The following is a 20,691-nucleotide window of genomic DNA, read 5'->3' as shown; positions in this document are numbered from 1 at the left end:
ATGCTGTTTTGATAAAGCGAACCACCTTGAGTAGACTGTCCTCAGAAAGGTAGCAGGGAAATTATTTTAGAAGCAAAGCACTAAATGGAGCAAACGGACATAAAATAGCAGTGTTTTCTCTCCCTATTTTCAAGACATTGGCCTTCTTAAATAATACATTTATTCTTATTACCATTCATAATAATAAATGGATTGGCTACTCTCCATTATTGCTGTGTTGCAGGGGGTTGGACTACAGCTCTGCAATTCTTTTATTCTGTGTTACAAGCGTTTGAAGCAGATGACGTCCACAGAAGTAGGGTGGGTCCTACATCTCAGGTGTCAAGGGCCAGGGGATAGAGGTGCATCTTCAGCATTTGCCAAAAGCTCCCCAGGGAAGGTGCCAGATGCACTTCTGTGAAGAGGGAGATGCCACAAAGAAGATACTTTGCCAAGCCACCAAACCCCCAGCTTCTGAGGGTTTGGTAACTGCTTAACCTTAATACCCAAGAGGGTCTGTGGGAATGGATACAGTCTCCCAGATATTTGGGGCGTAAGCCTTTGGGGGCTTTGGACACCTTGAATTGGGCCAGCTGTTTCAGAACAGGCTATAAGTTCTAAAGGTGACCCCAGCCAGTGCTCTGACCACTGCGCTTCGGACCCATTGAAGTTTCTGATCGGTCCTCAAGGGCAGCCCCACGTAGAGCGCATGCAGTAATCTAATATGGAAGCCGAATCACACAATAACCCATCATTTATGATGGCATGGTTCTCCCAGGTCCTGTTCTATGTGACAGGCCACTCACGATGGCGTAGCTAGGCCAGCCTTGCTTTCTGGAGGGAGTAAGAGCGATGCAGTGAAGGAGAACTTAACAGTACTCTTCTTTGGTTCCGCCCTCTAGCATGCCAACGAAGATGTGGAGAGGATGCTGCTAGGTAACAAGTGTGACATGGATGACAAGAGGGTGGTGCCCAAAGCAAAAGGTGAACAGGTGAGTGCCAGTTCCACTGGACTCTGCAGGTGGCAAAGAGCGGGCCGAGGAGGAGGAGGAGGAGACCCCTGGGTTTGGAGTCACCTGTGGGCAGCTGTCGCCAGGTGGTCTGCCTTCAGGGTGGAGGTCTGTGACTAATCTGCATCGGACACAGATTTCCACAGGCCCAGGCCACATACCGTATTTTCCGCTCCATAAGATGCACTTTTTCCCTCCTAAAATGTAAGGGGAAATGTGTGTACGTCTTACGGAGCGAATGCAGGCAGGAGGTTCTGCTCAGCGCTCCCTTTAAAGAGCCGCCCGGAGCAGGTGTGCGGCTCTTGGGGGCTTTTCCGCAAGGTGGGAGAAGGGACTGATGGGCTGCCCTCTGTCCCTTCCCCCACCTCCCGGAAAAGCCAGCAGAAGAGGCGCTGCACAGCTGTTGCTCTTGCTCTGCTGGCTTCTCAGCGAAGCGGGAGGAAGGGTTTAAAGCAAGAAAAGCAAGAGCCGCTTACATGCTCTGCACAGAATTTTTCTTCTTCTTGCTTTCCCCCTCTAAAAACTAGGTGCGTCTTATGGAGCGGAAAATACGGTAACTTATGTTGCAAAGCCTGTTAGCATTTGTTACACTGAGCTGTCCTTTCATTACACACAAACACACAGGCCAGTCTTTGAAAATCTTTGCAAATGTTCCTGTCTGTCTCCTCTTCCCCACCCCTTCAAAGCGTCGTATCCCCGGCTTCTGGAGGGAGCTCAGGGTTACCCCAAGTGGTCATGAGTTGCTTGCGGACCTACATTTCGTCCCGCAGGCTAGGGCTGTGAGTCGCCTTAAGTAAACTAGCCCAGTCTTATAAGTTGAACATCCTCTTCTCATAGGGGCCACCTGAGTGTCCTCTCCGCACATCCTCACGGTGGTTCAGTATCGGCTCAGAGACTGAGCTCCTTTGCTGGATTAGTTTTGTCTCTTTCTAAATTTTAGCAGGCAAAGCAACCCAGGCTGGAACAGGCCTCTGCTCACCACACTGAGCTCACTTGAGCATCCAGCAGACATGCCATATGTATCAAATGTTTTATGTTCTTGCATGTAAACTTCTTTGGGAACATTCCTGTACTGCCTTGTAATTTTTTTATTGCTGAGGTTGAAGGATCTCTTCTCACTGCTGTGGGGTGTGTTTGGGCAGCAGAACAGAGGCAGCCGCCCATTTCTGATACGCAGCAGTGAAGCATTTGCCATCCTCAAAGGTTTGTTTGTTTCTCCTTTTTTCCTAGATTGCAAGGGAGCACGGTATTAGGTTTTTTGAAACTAGCGCAAAAGCAAATATTAACATTGAGAAGGCATTCCTCACGTTAGCAGAAGACATTCTTCGAAAGGTAACTGCGGGCTTGGTTGCTGGGTGGGAGGTGGGGCAGGAGCTGAACAGGACGATGGGAACTGGGCTGAGAGCCATTGAGACTCAGTGGCACAAATGGGCCCCCAAGGGGTGCTACTCCCTCCCTCCCTCCCTCCCGGACTTTTGCCTAGAGCTGCAATATCGGCCTCTTGAGCCTGGATAGCTGATACTGCCAAGATGGCAAGTTCAGTCCCCGTAAGGGACAGCTGCATATTCCTGCATTGCAGGGGGGAAGACGAGATGATCCTCAGAGTCCCTTCCAATTCTGTGATTCCTTTCCCCAGGTATAATAAATAGCCTGCAAGGTTGCTGGGAGAGGGGAGGGGAGGGACACAATCCAGAGTCACTGTAGAAATCAGTGTGTGGCTAAATACCGTGCATGTTTGTGCAGGAAAGCAAGGAAGAACTGCTTCATTACAAGTTAGGCTCCTGGTCCATTGAGATCAGTACTGTCTCCCCTGACTGGCAGCAGTGGCTCTCCAGGGCTTCAGGTGTGGCCTCTGATAGGCTTACCTGGAGATGCTGCTGGCGGCACCTGGGACCTTCTGCTCTGCCACGGAGCCATGACCCTTCCCAGGCCCAGCCCATAACATAAAGTACCCTGAGAACAAGCTCTTTGCCCATTAAGTGCTATACTTCAGGGTTTCCCTAAACTTGGGGTCTCCAGCTACAATTCCCATCATCCCTGACCACTGGGAATGATGCAAGCAAGGGATGATGGAAGTTGTAGTCCAAAAATAGCTGGAGACCCAAGTTTGGGAAACCTTGCATTTGAACCCCAGTCGCTGTGCTGTTGATGTTCACTGAAGGAGCATTGCAATTCTGACTTAACTCCTGTCTTGCCGCTTTGTTGCAGACCCCTGTAAAAGAGCCCAACAGTGAAAATGTAGATATCAGCAGTGGAGGTGGCGTGACGGGATGGAAGAGCAAGTGCTGCTGAACGTGCTCCCTCCTCGCCAAGCGCCATCTTCTTCCTCCTCCTCCTCCTCCTCCTCTTCTTGCTGTGGAATAAACCACTTTGCCCATTTTTAACCTTAAGAAAAAAAAATTTTTTTTGTTCCTCATCTTAACATGGCTCCACTCTTCCTTTGTTCTTCTGTTTTGGGAGAACTCGCTGACGATAATTTTTCTGGAAACTGTATTAAAATCATGTCTGACTCTTCTTTTCTTTTAATGTACCAGCTCAACTCGGCGTCACATCCTGGTTGTATTATAGCCCAGTCTTAACATTAAAACTTAGAGCAAATCATTTCAGCTCCAGTCTGCAAATTGTACAAGAATAAAACTTAGCATTAACAGTTTATTTTGTACAGCAGTGGGGTTTTGTTAATGAATTCTGTGCTTAAGTCGCCATATTTGCATCGGCAAAACAAAAAAAAAATCCATTCACCTTGAGTATGTAAATGGGGTTTTATTATTTTGTCCTGTGCCTTATGTGGAAAGGAACTTTGGTTCTCCCCCTCCCCCTTTTTCCCTTCTTCCCCTCTTCCTGCTCTGATGGAAGCAGGACCGGGAGAGTTGCGCCCCCCCCCCCACTTGACTCCACCACATTTAAACTATCAAACTCTCCTGTGATGACTTTACTGTGATTGATGTAGTGAATTGAGGACAAGGGGGTTAGAGCAAGAGATTCCACTCTGCTTGGTGTCTCCCCTGGGGAGGGGAAGGGGGGGGGCTTTAAATGCTGACCAGTTCCTGCTGCCATTTTCTTTCTCTCTACCAATTTCCTCCTTATTTCCTTTCTCTCTTTCTCTCTCTCTTTTTTGCTTGCATGCCGGTTTTATTTTATTTTTTTATTTTATGGTGTGATGTGTTTAAGACATGGCAACACAGTACGTTTGCCAAATTTAATTCGAAGCACTGATCACGGATTCTAGCTTTCTGAGGTAAAACGTGAAGTATCTACTAACCTTTGTCTAGCAAACGTCAGGCCCGCTACTATCCCCCCCCCCTCCCTCCTGCGTAGTTATTGGGGTTTATGGTAATAATGGAAGAATTAATTGCATGCACTAGTTTCCTATGGAGGATGGTGATGATGATGATGTGGCTGTTGTTGATCTTTATGTATGACTCTGCCAGGCGGTTCACGAATCCACAGCCCTCGACACAGAATTGGTTCTCTTTGCTTCTCCAGGCAGGTGACTCGGTAGCCTAGTACATATTTAAGACGGGTGGGGGTGGGGGAAAGAGGGCAGGTGAGTTGAATGGTCGCACCCTTAGGATGCTCTCCTTCTGTGTTTGAGTTCTTCACAATAAAAAACATCCCTTGTTTACAACCCTGGGCAATTGTAACTTCTTTCAATGGATGCGGAAGGACGGCGAGTAAACGCAGCACCTCCTCTCTTCCTTTTTTCCCTTTTGCACGAGCAAACGGGCGCACGCTCTGCTTTTGGGTTCCCCTCGGGGGCAGGGCTTGCTTTTCTAGTTTGCTGCCTTGCCTCTTGCTCCATCTCTGCTGCAGAGATCTCGACGGGACGCCCACCTTGAGAGTGGGGGGGGGGTCTTTTGCTTCAGGCAGAGCCGGAGTCGGGACGAGAGCTGGTGCTGAGCGGGGTGCCTTACTGGGACTGCCTTCTCCCCACCGCCAAGCCTGCCTGCAAACCCACCGCAGGAGGGGGCTCTTGCAGCAAAGTCTCTCCTGCGGCCCCCTCCTCTCCCCCCAACCCAGGTGTGCTCCAGAGGTTGGCTTGAGCATGAACTTTTTGCCCTTGTTTTTAGGAAACTTCCTCTACTAATTAAATCAGCTGGTGATGCTGATTTTAATTTTTAATTAAAGCCACACACACACACACACACACACGAAAGTGTTTGGAACTCTAGCCTTGCTCTGGTGTCACCTGCGTAGTAACTGTCCTTTCTCATTCTCTCTCTCTCTCTCTCTCTCTCTCTCTCTCTCTCTCTCTCTCTCGCTTTCTCTCCTGTGTTGAGCAGTCTGTCTCTTCCCGTGCTTGTTAACCTCTCCCAGCTGAGTGGCTGTTGAAGCAAAGGCAAAATAACTGGGTGAATTGAGGGGACAAAAAAACAACAACAAGAAACCAGTGCAGTTTTTTGTTCCATGCGTAATGGTGTTACTGATTAGTGTTGTAAATAGAAAATGGTTGGCTACCTTTTCAGAGCTGCACTTTCTAACGTTACCAAGAGAGAGAAAAAAGGGAATGTGGAGTCTGCACCGAAATCCTTTTTTGTATAACCTTTGTTTAAAAACGTGCGCTTTTTTTATTTGCTTCCTGGGCCTGGCCCTCCTGTATGAGTCTCTTTGAGATCCTTTGTAAAAGCTGTGTTCATTAAGCACCAAGCAGTTAAAAAAGAAAACAGTCCACTCTCTGGTACTACTAGCTAAAAATTCATATTCTACTTAACAAGTTAAATAAACTGAAATATTTCTAGCTGGTCTATTTCTATTCATGTTGACAAATGTGATGTGGGTTTTGTATGTTTCAGAGTATTTCCTGTAACAGCAGAATGCCCCCCCTCTCCCTCCCTCCCTCCTGGCTGGGAGCGTGGAACCCCTTTTGGCCTCCCATTTTGCCAGGGGCATCTCTCCACCTCTCACTGCCCAGCCATGCCTTGGAAGGGTGCAGCTGCTTCCCATGATCCGGTTGAAGCAGCCCTTCCCCAACCTTGCGCCCTCCAGCCCCGCCGCAGCCAGCAGCTTGCTCTGAGGGTGGTGCCTTGCAGTGTCTTCTCTGAGCCCAAGCACTCCCCTTAGTGATGGCAAGACCTGGTCGCAATTCATCCATGGAGCCCCTTCGTCCCTGAATCTGAATCCAATCCACGGAGCCACCAGAATCTGGGCTTTGCGGGGAGATGGCTGGATCGCTCGCCTTTTCTCAAAGTGGCACTGCACAGTTCTCTTCCTCCCTGCTTTATGCTCACAACAACCCTGTGGGGTAGGTTAGCCTGGCAAGCTGCCTGGCTCAAGGTCACCCAGCGAGCCTCATGGCTGAGCGGATATTTGAACCCTGTCCCCTCAGGCCCCCGTCCAAGACTAACCACTACAGTGTACTGACTCTTTGTTATCTCTGCCTTGCAGCTGACGGGTCATTCCCCCTTCTTTTGCTGGTGAAGCTCTTGGGGCTTGACCCTCGATGGGCGGGATCAGCAGGGTCTCCTGATGGAACAGGGACCGCAAGGCCAGCACCATCACTGGCTTGTGAGGCTCCATCAAGGCCATGCTAGCATCTTCTGCCCTCCTCCTCCTGGTTCCCAGCATCTTGCTCAGCTTGCCTCCCTGGCAATCTCTCCCCCCGGCCCTCTCCGGTTTAGTCACTTTTACAGATCTGCCCCAGAATCCCCCGTGCAGGACAAGAACAGGAGATGGCAGCTGGCACTCCTGTATCTGGCAAACAACAGGACCTCCCGGTAGTCCCAGCGTTGGACCAAAATCCCCTGCTTGGCTGTAGAGCGCATTGCAGTAGTCCAAGCGGGAGATAACCAGAGCATGCACCACTCTGGCGAGACAGTCCATGGGCAGGTAGGGTCTCATCCTCCCTACCAGATGGAGCTGGTAAACAGCTGCCCTGGACACAGAACTGACCTGCACCTCCATGGACAGCTGTGAGTCCAAAATGACTCCCAGGCTGCACACTTGGTCCTTTGGGGGCGCAGTAACCCCTTTCAGGACCAGGAAGTCCCCCACACCTGCTTGCTCCTTGTCTCCCAAAAACAGTTATTCTGTCTTGTCAGGATTTAACCTCAATCCATTAACTGCCATCTATCCTCCATCTCCAGACACTCACACAGGACGTTCACCACCTTCGCTGGTTCCGATTCAAACGAGAGGTTTAAACCACGAAGGTGCCTGCTTGATACCAACAGGCAGGGAGTTCCAAAGTGTAGGTGCTGCCACAATAAACAACTGAGCTTACAGGTGTGGAATGAGTATTATGTGGCACCTTTAGTCGTGCCCATTCCACTGATCAAAGCGGTTGAGTGGGCACATTTGGGGTAAGGGGATCTCGTAAGTAAACTGGTCCTAAGTTCCAGTTACAGATAGGTAGCCGTGTTGGTCTGCCATGGTCAAAACAAAATAAAAAAATTCCTTCCAGTAGCACCTTAAAGACCAACTGAGTTAGTTCTAGGTATGAGCTTTCGTGTGCATGCACACTAGGTATGAGCTTTCGTGTGCATGCACAATCTGTGTATCTGAAGAAGTGTGCATGCACACGAAAGCTCATACCTAGAACTAACTCAGTTGGTCTTTAAGGTGCTACTGGAAGGAATTTTTTTATTTTGTTTTGGTCCTAAGTTGTTAAGGGCTTTATATGTTAACAGCAACACCTTGAACCTGGCCCGGTTGCAGATCGGCAGCCAGTGCCGGTGTTCTATGCTGACAAGGCGCCTCAGCAATGCTGCCACATTCTACACTACCTTCAGCTTCTGGATCAAGCATGAGGGAGGCCCTTGCATAGAGCGCATTACAGCAATCTTAAATGCAGCAGCAATCTGAAACAAGCTGCCTTGTGCCCCATGGCTTCCAGCTTGGCTGTTCTGCTGGATTCCTTCCGCTCTCTCTAATGGTCTAGCCCTTATGGGCTTTTTCAATCTGGGATTGACCACTGTGAACAGCGCTACAGGGAGAAAGAATTGTCCGTGCTTTCTGCAGAATCTCAGTCTGACAGTAGAGGGTGCTGCTCTTCCATTAATCACAAGGCAAATGTTTGCAAAAGTACTTTGGCTTTACATGGGTTTCTGCTGAAAAGTGAACAGCTTGCAGTTCTATCTGTGGCCTTAAAAGTACTACATGCGTTCACTCCCCCAAACACTGAGAGTAGAGAGGGAGTGAATGTGAGCAGCTGTACCACTCAATCTAGCTGGAAGAGGGCAGAAATGTGTGCATTTCATTCTTAAAACGCACCTTAGATTACATTTTAATTGCCTCCAGCATGGTTTTGATATGGGAGATCACATCTCCCTCTTTGCAGGGCGAAAGTGGTGGTTAAAAAAACAAGATGGGGGCATTTGGATGAGCATTTAACAAGCCAATAGTCCACATTTAATGCAAAAGTGAGCCCCAAGTGACTCTCCCAAGTTTGTAGAGGTAAGGCATATATGTATGTTTACTTGGGGGGGGGGGCTGACTCCCATGTAAGCACCCATAGGATTGCAGACGGGCCTTGTTCCTGATGTCTGCCAGGCAGAGTCTTTTTCATTCCTATGGGACTTGTGGAGTAAATGGGTCAGGAAGATGGACTGCATTTCTTTTGTGTTTTTTCTCCCCTTAAATGGTATCTGCGCACAGCAAACCTCTCACCTCAGACCTTGTTCAAGAAAAGCATTAATTACACCCCCCCCAAAAAAAACCAGCTTGCAGTTCTGTTGCCCAGCCACACACCAATTATCTGCTGCAAATGCCACCAGCCTGCCATTCACGTCTGCAGATGGGCTAATGCACAGCGTACATGCTCAGAGGCCCCCTTGCTTCTCTAGGGTGACCCAGTTCTGTGGCACATCTTTGTTTATAACCTGTTCCAGCACTGTTTGGTTGCAATTTTGCTTTGAAGAATGCAATAATTCATCCTCCAACGGAGAATTGCTTTTCTTGACATAACGGAGGGGAGGGGAACACGTCAAAATATAAACAGAAAGAAGAGCTATCTAATGAAGAACAGCAGAGTTAATGTGACCTTTCTCCTGCATATATTACTGCCTCAGCCTTTCCTCCTTCGCTGGTTGACACGGGAGGCGTTCTGCAATGTGGACTGTGTAAAAAACAGAGGTTGGAAGGAGCAGGCTCAAGAGAAAGGGGGGTGTTCCTCAGATGCTTCAGGTTCTGCAAAGCTGCTCCTGCTGTCTTGCAAAATGTTTCCCTAGGCCTGTGTCTAGAAGAGGGTGACCATCCCAGCTCCCCAAAATACCACTGCTATGGAAGCCTGTTTTCTGAGAACAATAAACAGAGAGACCCAAGGGGAGGAAAAGGATCATACAATAAAGTTGGAACAAATATTAATCAGATAACTTTATGTGGGTTTTAAGAGGCAGAAGCCGCAGGATTTAAGCTTCTTAAGGGCACAGAACTCTGCCTCAAAGGAAAGGCTCCTGAATTAGTGGTCACTGACAGCCAGTGTAGCAAGGAGAGTATCAGACTTGACCTGGAAGAGACCAGGGTTTGAATGGCCACTTGGCCATCGTGGAGCTCACTGGGTGGCCTCTCAGCCTGACCCGCCTCAGAGGGTTGTTGTAGGGATTGAAAGGGGGGGGGGGAGAGCCAGGCACACCAACTCAAACTCCCTTGAGGAAAAGGGGGGAGACAAAGGCAATAATAAAGGTCAGATCAGTAATTGGATAAAGACCAGGAAGCAGAAATAAAGGGGAAATGCTCCTATATTGAACACAGTCATAGACCACCTTATGGCATAAAACAGACAATGAAACACCAACTCTGAGACGAAGGAAATCAATTCCACAAAATAAAAAAATCTCCATACAAATGCTCCAAAGGACAAGCAAAAAAAAACCCTCCCTCTCTTGCCAGGCCTTTAACCAGGGGGAGCCGTTCGGAAGTGGGTGAGATGTTTCTGATGTAGTTCCCACCCAGGCTTGGGCTTATTTTTATTATTATTAAATCTGAATAATGCCCTTCCTCTGTTGATCTCAGGGCGGTTTACAGGAGAAAAACACACATAATAAAAACAAGAACGACCCCTTCTCACAAACCAACAGCCCCCTTCCCTCTCTGTGGGGTTTTGTTTGCAAGTCTCTTTGAGCTGCTCTGGGCAAAATAAAACGACTAGTAATTTGAATTAATTGATTGCTTAATGATGATGTAAGCAACGCAGGCAGGACATCCCAAGAGAAACTTGCCGATGCCCTTTGCAGGCGGAAAGAGATCTCCCCTGGAGTAAGGGGCAGGGGCGGCGCGCGCGGCCGCGGCGTCGAAGCGGCCCCTCCCGGGGGCGTGCCTGGCCCATCCCATCCCGGGGAGCAGCCAGTCCGGCGGCGGCAGCGGCGGCGGCGTCCGGAGCGCGAAAGGAGCTCGCCGGCTGCTTCCCCGACGGGGCGGACGAGGCGGCGGCTGCTCGGGCGCGTCTCCGGCGGAGGGAAGGCGATGCCTCGGCGGCGGCGGCGGAGGTCAGCATGGAGCGACTGGCGGCGGCGCTGGGCCGCCTGGCGTGGAGCTCCGGGCCGCCGCTGCCGCTGGACCTCATCGTGGCCAAGTGCCGCCTCCCGGCTCTTGTGCGCCCCGGGCCCGGTGCGTCTCCGCGGGCTGCGCGCGCTTGGCACGGGGAGGGCGCTTCGACGGAGTTTCCCTTGCAGGCTCAGGAGCATTGCGGGGACTGGTCCAGGACCTTCTCCTGCGTAGCCCCTCGGGGCCGCCCCCCATCCCGCTGCTCGGAGGCGCCTGCCTCGCTTCTCCTACCGGCGAGGCTGCTTCGTTACGCGCGGTCCCCGACCCGTGCCAGGCGCACGCCGGACCTCGGGGCGCCTCGGGCGGGCGCGGACCGACCAGCAGCGTAGCAGCGCTCTCTCGGCGGGCGACTTATGCATTTATTGTATTGCATTCGCATCTCGTCTTTATCTCCAAGGAGCTGGAGGGGGCGCGAAAGGTGCTCCCTCTCCTCATTTAATCCCCGCAGCAAAACAACCCCGCGAGGCAGGTGAGGCGGAGAGGCAGCGGGCGAGCCGTGAGTTTTATGGCCGAGCGGGAATTTGAACCTGGGTCTCCCCCAGGTCCTCGTCCTACCTGGAAGATCACCATCTTTACTCTCGCTCGTTTTCTTTCTTGGTTTTGCGCCAGGCGCCAAAGAGTCCCGTCCCCGCGTATATTTTACTTTGGGACAAGGCGACCTGTCAGTTCCTTCTGCCGCGCTCCTTGGTGCGGGGCTTCTGTAATCTGCTTTTTTCCTAACCCTTTTGTGGGGGGTCCCTGTGCCAGTGGGGAACTTTGGAAACTGGTGCGTTTTTGTCTGCTGGGTGCGGTGCGGGGGGGGGGGGTGACGTGTGAATGGTTTTATCGTGTCTCCTGGTAACTCTCTTTCTCTCCCCACGCCCTAGAGTCACCCTACTCCCTCCCGCTGCCCCACTTTCTCTCCCTTGTGATTGCTGGGGAGGATTTGCCCGCAGATGTCCGCCCTTCAGAGGGAAGGGGGGGGCGCTTTCCGTGGCAGGCTGCCCGGCTGGCTTCGGGTTTTGTACACCGTGAGAAGAATGGGGAGTTGAGCCGTCGGTGGTGTCTTGCATACTAATGCGGTGGGGGAACCGGCTTGTCTCTTTTCTGCCCCCCCCCCCTTTGCTAGGGAATGAATTTCAGGAGCGGGGGAAGGATGGGAAAACAACAGCAGACGATACAACCTCCCCCCCCCCCACCAAACCCCTTTCTCTCTCTTTCCCAAGCTGTCTGATTGCTGAAAAAGGACGCAGCAGGATAAGGCCCCTGTCCGCCTCCACCCCCAAGATCAGGGGAGACAGACAGATGTCGCTTTCTGCCTCTGTCCAGCCTGCAGGCCTGTTTGCTTGGGGGGGGAGAGGCCAGGGACTCCTCTCTGTGCCAGCCTGGTCAGCTGCTGCTGTGGTCCTCTTGTGACCACAGAATTCTCAACCTCTTGTTTCTTTCCGGGCAAGCTGGCATCGTGGGTTTCTGCTGAGTTTATTAAATCCATTGGCACACAAGTTAAACTCTGGAACTCCCTCCCGCAGTAGGCAGTGATAACCAGCAACCCAGATGGCTTTGGAAAAGGATCAGACAAATTAGGGTAGTCCTCGTTTGCACAGTGGCACCAACAAAGTTTTGCCAGGGTTAGTTTGGATCAACTTGGGTCTGTGGCACCGAAGGACTTTGGTGACGTGGAGAGCAGAAGGGGGAAGCTCTGCTCAGTTATTCCTGGGCAGCTTCTGATGCTTGAGACATCTGCTGGAAGGGAGCTTCCCCCCAGGTATCCAAGGATCATAGAACCGGGGAGCTGGAAGGGACCCCAAAGGTCATCCAGTCCAACCCCCTGCAATGCAGGAATCTCAGCTCAAGCATCCCTGAAAGATGGCCCTCCAACCTCTTCTTTTTTATATATATAAATATTTATTAAAGTTTTTAAATATCAATGCACAAATAATAAACAGTCTTACTTCTGTCACAAACATAATTTCATCACTTCTTTGGACTCCCTCACGTCTCCCGCTCCCATTTACATCGTTAAAAGTTTTTTCCAGACAAATTATCAACTTATTTACAATCTCATGTCCACTCATTCAAATATAATCTAGCACTTCTTCCCAAAAATTTTATATTTTCTTTAGTCTCACTTATCATCAAATTTAAATCTAATTTAGTGGTGGCCAATTTTTTATAATCTAGCATCCTTCTTAACATTCAACCAAATTACAATGTTTTTGTAGATACATCTTGAATTTCTTCCAGTCTTCCTCCATCTTCTCTTCTCCCAGATCACGGATTCTGCCAGTCATCTCGGCCAGTTGCATATAGTCCATCAGCTGCATCTGCCACTCTTCCAGTGTGGGTAGATCTTGAGTTTTCCAGTTTTTTGCGATGAGTATCCTTGCTGCCGTTGTTGCATACATAAAGAATGTTCGGTCCTTCTTTAACACCTTCTGGTCGACAATACCCAGAAGGAAGGCCTCTGGTTTCTTAGTGAAGGTATATTTAAATACCTTTTTCAACTCATTATATATCATTTCCCAGAAGACCTTCACCCTAGGGCATGTCCACCAGAGGTGAAAGAATGTTCCTTCATTTTCTTTACATTTCCAACATTTATTATCAGACGAATGGTATATTTTGGCGAGTTTAACTGGGGTCATGTACCATTTATATATCATTTTCATTACATTTTCCTTCAGAGCATTACATGCGGTGAAGTTCAGCCCAGTGGTCCACAACCTTTCCCAGTCCTCAAACATAATGTTATGCCCAATGTCCTGTGCCCACTTTATCATAGCTGATTTAACCATTTCGTCTTGTGTATTCCATTCTAACAGCAAGTTATACATTCTAGATAGTACCTTAGTCTTTGGTTCTAACAATTCTGTTTCTAACTTCGATTTCTCCACCTGGAACCCTAACTTTTTGTCATTTTTAAAAACTTCTTTAATCTGAGCATAATGTAACCAGTCTCGCACCTTATCCTTCATTTTCTCCAAACTCTGCAATTTCCAATTGTCTCCATCTTTTTCTAATATTTCCCAATATTTTGGCCATTTGGCCTCCATATTGGGTCTTTTTCGGGCCTTAGCTTCCAGAGGTGAAAGCCACCTTGGAGTTTTATTTTCCAATAAGTCTTTATATTTTGTCCAGACGTTAAACACTGCTTTTCTGACAATATGGTTCTTAAAGGCCTTATTGATCTTAACTTTGTCATACCATAAGTATGCATGCCAACCAAAAGCATTGTTAAAACCTTCCAGGTCCAGTACGTCAGTGTCTTCGAGAAGTAGCCAGTCTTTTAGCCAGCAGAAAGCTGCGGCTTCATAGTACAACTTTAAGTCTGGCAGGGCAAAGCCCCCTCTTTCTTTCGCGTCTGTTAATATCTTAAACTTAATTCTGGGCTTTTTGCCCTGGATGGCCCTCCAACCTCTGCTTGAAAACCTTCAAGCAAGGAGAGTCCACAATCTCCAGAGAGACCCCTCCACAGTTGAACTGCTCTCCCTGTCGGAAAGTTATTCCTGATGTTCCCTAGGAATTTCCTTGTCCTTTGAATCTGCTGGATTGGGGCCTCCCCTCTAGAGCAGCAGAAAACAGGCTCCATCTTCCATGCAGCAGCTCCTCAGATATTGGGTGCCTATGGCTGGAGCTTGTTCCCAGCGCAGGTGGTTTCCCCTCCTTCCCTTGGGAAAGGGGTTTTAGGTGAGGAAGGCCACTGCTGGCAGGAGGAGGGTGGACTAGATGTCCTCAGGCTTCCTTTCGAGCTGTAGGATTGATAAGTGTCTCTTTCATGACATATATGCAAAGGCTGTGGAGCCTTGCACCCAGCAGATCCTGTGGTTAATGGTTTTGTGTGCAAAGGTTTGAGGCTTAAGACTACTGGCGGAGGGGCCTTTCTAACATGTCCCCTAAAAAATAAAATATTTTAAAGACTTCCCAGGTTGGCAGGAGAGGAAATTTCATTCCAGCTCTTTTCTCCCACCCAGCTGCCGGATTTCCAGTTTCCTTGTCGCTGACTTGCTCCTTTTTTATATAAAGTTTTATTTACACTTTTCACAATGCAATAAAAGACAAGCTAATCTACACAGAGAATAATGAAAAGAATCTGCTCTGTCCTCTTTCAAAGCCATTCAGCTTGGTAGCCCCCACTGCCCCTTCCACACTGACCAAGTAAAATACTTCTTCACACAGCGCAGGGTTAACTGGTGGAACTCACCGCCCCATGATGGAGGGATGACCACTGACTTAGTCAACACCAGACCTCTCGCCCTTAATGTATGTCATTTCCCTTTCAAACCAACGATTGCTGAATTGAACCTCCAGGTTCCAAGACAATCTACCCGCGAATGCCTTCATTCCCTGCAAGCATCTTGCTAGCCACTCTTGGGCAGAAGCTTCCTGACTAGATGGGCCCTTCCCAGGTGCTCAGGGACCCGCTGTGGTCCTCTAGTCCAACCCCCTGCAGTGCAGAAATCTCAGCTAAAGGTTAGCATGGTGGGATCCTGGCCCAGATTTGAATTGGGATGGAGGTGTTGAGTGTGCAGGTCTCCATGGTTGCTGCCGCCTCCGGGAATTCGCTTTCTTTGGTTTTGCTCAGCGAAGGGTTTTGCACCTCTGTTGTTCTGAATGTGGGGCGCGTTGGCTTTTTAAACTTTCAAAATAAGCAGTGTGCGTTTGTTTCTCTCTCTTTGCCTTTGCACAGCCTCTTTCCACCCCTCTGCAGCCCTACAAAGGGCTCCTCTCCTCAGTGTGAGGGCTGCCAAGGCTTTCGAGCGAAGCGGATTTCCCTGGTTACCGTGGCTGGCATGCCGGGGGGGGGGCATCCATTTGGGGAAGCGCAGAGGCCACAGCTGGCCTCCCAACACCCCTTGGCCCAGCCCCCAGCCCCAGAGACTGGCCGCCTTCCTTCTCCCACAGAGAAAGCCCTGGGATCATAGAATTACAGGGCTGGAAGGGAGCCAAAAGGTCATCCAGCCCAGCCCAAAGGGGCTCAAGGGAGGCAGGGCTGAGATCCTTCCTGGATGGGCCATTCTGTGGCTAAGGGAGTCAACATCTGAAAGCCACAAGGAATCCCCACCACCACCAGCTTAAAGTACCCATAGGGTCACTGGGAGTGGATTTTAGCAAACCATTCTCTGTCTCTCTCAAAACTTGTCTCCCCACTGCGATCCAGAGATGGCATTATAGGCCTACCTTGCAGGGACGTTGTAAACGAAGTGTCTTGAACATTCTACTTTTATTTTTATTTTATTTTTTATTTTTATTATTTTTTTTGGTATTTTCCACACAACAACAACACGAAAAATATCGGAAAAATAACAATACGGTGGTACCTCAGGTTACATACGCTTCAGGTTACATACGCTTCAGGTTACAGACTCCGCTAACCCAGAAATAGTGCTTCAGGATGAGAACAGAAATCGTGCTCCGGTGGCATGGCAGCAGCGGGAGGCCCCATTAGCTAAAGTGGTGCTTCAGGTTAAGAACAGTTTCAGGTTAAGTACAGACCTCCGGAATGAATTGTGATACAGTGGTACCTGAGGTACCACTGTACACAAAACACAAAAACCGATATTCAAAAAAACAAAACAAAAAACAAATCCCTATCTTACAAGTTAATAATATAAACATTGAAAAGAAAAACAAACATTGACTTCCACCAATCCCACAGCACCTCCTTTACCTCTCATTGTGTCTTCCTGTCTTCCTGTTCTCCTTATTATCTCTATCCTAGCATCTAGGTATATCTAGATATACCTAGATATAAAACCCTCTTTCTTATCCTTTCACTTCACAAGGTTATTCCAGACTCAGCCAGATTTCTGTCCTCGAACCTTGGCTTTTGAGGTATTCCTTCAGGCATTCCCATTCCTTTTTCGCTTCACTTTTTCGTTTTTGTCTTCTTATATCTGTCAATTTGGCTAATTCTAAATATTCTGAAAGCTTACATAACCACTCTCCCCTAGTGGGTAACCGATTCCCTTTCCAATACTTAGCTGTGTCTCAAACATTCTAAAACAGTTTGTCGGCTGGCGGTGGTGATGCCCTTAAGTTTTGTGAGCCTCCGAAAGGTTATTGACCAACCGAACGAAGGGCACTGGGCGCCACTTGCAGCCCTAAAACTGGCCCACCCAAGAAGTTTTGGGGCCTGAAATGGAAAACTAAAAGCAGGCATTCTTTAGCTGCGATTTCTGCTGCATGGGGTTGGACTGGATGACCCTCGGTGTCCCTTCCAACTCGGCAATTCTATGGTTCTCGGCTGAACCTGAAGCTGGCCTTGCCTTGCCTTCCCAGGGCTCTTGCAGAGAGGGTGGTGCCTCTGTTTCCTCAGCTGTGGCCTTTGGACGGTGGGAGGGGGGTACCTCCGAAATGTTTGCCCACTCTGCCTCCTCTCCAGGAGGCCTCCGTCCCGGATTCGGTGCCAATAAGGCGGCTGTTGCAGGCGGGCCTTTGGGCTGGAGCTCTGGCCATTGAGCACGAACAAAGAGCAAAATGTTTCCAGGGCAACCTGCCTCTCTCTTGGCAGGCAGAGCCAGAGGCCTGCTCCCTTGGGCTTGGCTGGGCGGGGGATGAGGCGGAGGATGAGCCCTGCTGCTGTCGGAAGAGCAATTCGGAGGGCCGGAGGGGAGGCCAGAGAGGCCGCTGGCTTGGCTACCTGTCCTACCCTCCAAATTCTCCCAGGGAGGCTGGCCTCGGACAGGTGGACTGGTGGATTTGCATGCATGTGGGTTGTTGCATTTGGAGTTTTAATCTTCTTTGGCAATCCCTCGTAGCCGAGTAAGATTGTCTTCCATAAACACGGTTTTAACAATGAGTCCGTAAGTGACTGTGGAGGCCAATTCTGGATCCACATGTTCTTCCACAGTGGGGACATTGGTTTCCGGGCAGGAATTGATCATGGTGAGGGTTTGCCAAGCGTGCCTTCCTCTTAGCACGTTTCTCCCTTGCGTCCTGAGTTCGAGTGTCTTCAAAGCCCAGGACACCTTTGGTAAAGGCTGTTATCCAACTGGAGCGCTCGCAGGCCAGTGTTTCCCAGTTGTCGGTGTTTATACTACATTTTTTAAAGATTTGCCTTGAGAGAGTCTTTGAACCTCTTTTGTTGGCCACCAGCATTACACTTTCCATTTTTAAGTTTGGAATAGAGTAGTTGCTTTGGAAGACGGCAATCGGGCATCTGCACAACATGACCAGTCCAACGAAGTTGATGTTGAAGAATCATTGCTTCAACACTGGTGATCTTTACTTCTACACTGGCACTAGTTTGCCTGTCTTCCCAAGTGATATGTAATTTTTTTCGGACGCACTGAATCTTTTCAGGAGTTGGAGATGGCGTTTACAAGGGGTCCATGATTCACAAACATACAGTAAGGTTGGTAGTATAATAGCTTTGTAAGCAAGCATTTTGGTTTCCCTGTGAATATCCCGGACCTCATGCATGTGGGTTGTGGCATGCAGAGTTTTAATAGCTGGCAGTCCCTTGCAGCCATGCAGCTGTCCTGCAACCAGGCAGCCCCACAGACTTCAGGCGTGGAATCGATCTTCTGTGTGGCATCAACCTGCTTCCTTTAATGGTTTGGGGAGCAGGGCTTGCAAAACTGGTTTGGTGGGGAAGGACTAGGTCTTTTTATCGGCTGGCTGTTGTGGTATGAAAGTCCTTGTGCATTTTGTTGGAAGATTCAGGACAGAGGGAAAGAAAAGACTTCTTCATGCAGTGCAGAGTTGAACTGTGGAACTCCTTGCCACAGGAGGCAGTGAAGGCCACCAACAGAGGTGGCTTTAAAAGAGGACCAGTCAAATTCATGGAGGAAGAGAGGGCTATCGATGGCTCTTGGCCAGGATGGCTCTGTCTCCACAGATGGAGGCAGCAATATTGCTGGATGCCAGGAGAAGAGAACCTCCGGCTTGTGGGTTTCCCATAATGGTCATCTGGTGGGCCCCTGTGAGAACAGGACGCTGGACTGGATGGGCCTTTGCCTCTTATTGCATCCTTGTTGTCGTTTAGTCATTTAGTTGTGTCCGCCTCTTCGTGACCCCCTGGACCAGAGCACACCAGGCCCTCCTGTCTTCCACTGCCTCCCGCAGTTTGGTCAAACTCATCTTCATAGCTTCAAGAACACTGTCCCACCATCTCGTCCTCTGTCGTCCCCTTCTCCTTGCGCCCTCCATCTTTCCCCACATCAGGATCTTTTCCAGGGAGTCTTCTCTTCTCATAAGGTGGCCAAAGTCTTAGAGCCTCAGCTTCAGGATCTGTCCTTCCAGTGAGCACCCAGGGCTGATTTCCTTCAGAATGGAGAGGTTTGATCTTCTTGCAGTCCATGGGGCTCTCCAGAGTCTCCTCCAGCACCAGAATTCAAAATTGCATCCTTAATGTGCTACTATTAATGGCTTTGGGGAGATGGGCTTGTAAAACTTTGCTGGTAAGGAATGTGGAGTTGCCAATACGTCTTTTTATCTGCAGCTGGTAATACTATAAGGGTGTTTGGCATCGGGTAAAGTGGCCTTTAAGATGCTTTTCTGATCTTGCGCAGAGGGGTTCTGTTGCCTAGTGCTCAGTGTCCCAGAACAGGACCCGGGAGAAAGACCAGGGTTCGAATCCCCATTCAGCCATGGAGCTCCCTGGGTGACATTGGGCCAGTCGCTCCCTCTCAGCCCAGCCTGCCTCACAGGGCTGTTGTGATAAAACGAGAAGAATACGTAAGATGCCTTCAGCTCCTTGGAAGAAAGGTGGGATATAATGTAATAATATGATTTATTATTATGAGGGACACGGGTGGCGCTGTGGGTTAAAACACAGAGCCTAGGACTTTCCGATCAGTAGGTTGGTGGTCTGAATCCCCACGACGGGGTGAGCTCCTGTTGCTCGGTCCCTGCTCCTGCCCACCTAGCAGTTCGAAAGCACGTAGATAAATAGGTACCGCTCCGGTAGGAAGGTAAACGGCTTTTCCATGCGCTGCTCTGGTTCACCAGAAGCGGCTTAGTCATGCCGGCCACATGACCCGGAAGCTGGACGCCGGCTCCCTCGGCCAGTAAAGCGAGATGAGCACCGCAACCCCAGAGCCGTTCGTGACTGGACCTAACGGTCAGGGGTCCCTTTACCTTTATGATTTATTATATTAATTAATCGTCATTGTCATAGTACTGTACGGCTAGCCAACTGGGGAGTGAAGTTGCTGCCTTCTTTGAGAGGGTGGCTGTCCCTGCAGGGTTCATGGAGACTCCTCTTCATTTCCACAGAGCCATAGATCGGACCCCAGGGGTCACTAAATCCAAGCCCCTGCAATGTGGGAATCTCAGCTTTTGTGTAAACCAGACCTGCCACCACGCAGGCAACGAAAGCTGCTTCCAGAATCCCGAAAGGAATCCACTGCGGTTCCTGCATTGCAGGGGGTCAGACTAGATGGTCCTTGGTGGTCTCTTGCAGCTCTGCCTTTCTGAGATTTGTAGACTGACCCCCCTCCGGAGGTGGGGGAGAACTGTGGGCAGGGAGACCCTTGGGGAGGGGACCATCGCTGGGACCCTGTGCTGATGTCTCCCTCTGTTCCTGCCGCAGGAGAGTACGTGGAAGGGGTCAGCGACCAGGATGTGCTCCTCATCCACTCCTGCCGCCAGTGGACCACAGTGACAGCCCATAGCCTGGAGGAGGGACACTACGTCATCGGCCCCAAGATTGACATCCCCCTCCAGTACCCAGGTAACGGGGCAGGGGAGGGGGAACAGGCTGTGTCAGATGGGGGAGGGGCCAGGAAGCCCCAGGGGCCCTGGGTGTGGTGCAGGCCTTGTGAATAATAACAATAACAGAAAATAATAATAATTTTTTATTTATCCCCTTCATTCCTGGTTCAGGAAACCGGGCTCAGGGCAGCTAACAACAAATTTAAATCACCTATTTGATGCTACAAAAAAACCAGCATAAAATATGGTATAGAGCATAAATAACAATAAAAGCAAGAATCAAAAAATCAATTGGGGGGGGGGGAATCCATCCAATAAACATTAGATGATCACCAGAGCTAGCTGGCTAAATTAGTCCTATTTGGGCCAGCCAGGAGACCAGGGGAGAATTAGCTGTGGGGTCTCAGAGTGTGTGATCTTCATAAAAGGGGAGGGGGAGGGAAGGGAAATAAAAGATCAGGCTGAGTTCAAATTAAAGGCCAGGCGGAATAGCTCTGCCTTACAGGCCTGGCGGAAGGAGGTTAAATCCTGCAGGGCCCTGGCCTCATGGGACAGAGCATTCCACTAGGTCGGAGCCATCACTGAG

General features: G+C 49.7%; 2 protein-coding genes across 3 annotated transcripts in view; both read left to right on the top strand.

Moving 5' to 3' along the window:
* RAB10 (RAB10, member RAS oncogene family) overlaps positions 1 to 5,727 on the top strand; it is a 32,979-nt gene extending 27,252 nt beyond the window's left edge. Inside the window, exons 4-6 of the mRNA XM_081855063.1 lie at positions 882 to 971; positions 2,220 to 2,321; positions 3,198 to 5,727. Coding sequence (XP_081711189.1) covers positions 882 to 971; positions 2,220 to 2,321; positions 3,198 to 3,281 — 276 coding nt within the window. The 3' untranslated portion in view covers positions 3,282 to 5,727. The remainder of the gene's footprint in view (positions 1 to 881; positions 972 to 2,219; positions 2,322 to 3,197) is intronic.
* Positions 5,728 to 10,412: 4,685 nt separating this feature from the next.
* The window catches only part of GAREM2 (GRB2 associated regulator of MAPK1 subtype 2), a 34,991-nt gene continuing 24,712 nt past the window's right edge, over positions 10,413 to 20,691 (top strand). Inside the window, exons 1-2 of one of the 2 annotated variants that reach the window (XM_081854622.1) lie at positions 10,413 to 10,532; positions 19,984 to 20,124. In XM_081854622.1, coding sequence (XP_081710748.1) covers positions 10,418 to 10,532; positions 19,984 to 20,124 — 256 coding nt within the window. In that variant the 5' untranslated portion in view covers positions 10,413 to 10,417. Of the gene's footprint in view, positions 10,533 to 18,972; positions 19,158 to 19,983; positions 20,125 to 20,691 lie in introns of those variants that run through there. The other variant, XM_081854623.1, reaches the window with a different exon arrangement.

This window comes from Podarcis erhardii, assembly GCF_964252035.2.
Source record: "Podarcis erhardii genome assembly, chromosome: 3".
Taxonomy (NCBI): domain Eukaryota; kingdom Metazoa; phylum Chordata; class Lepidosauria; order Squamata; family Lacertidae; genus Podarcis; species Podarcis erhardii.
This window is presented reverse-complemented; position numbering and strand designations above follow the sequence as displayed.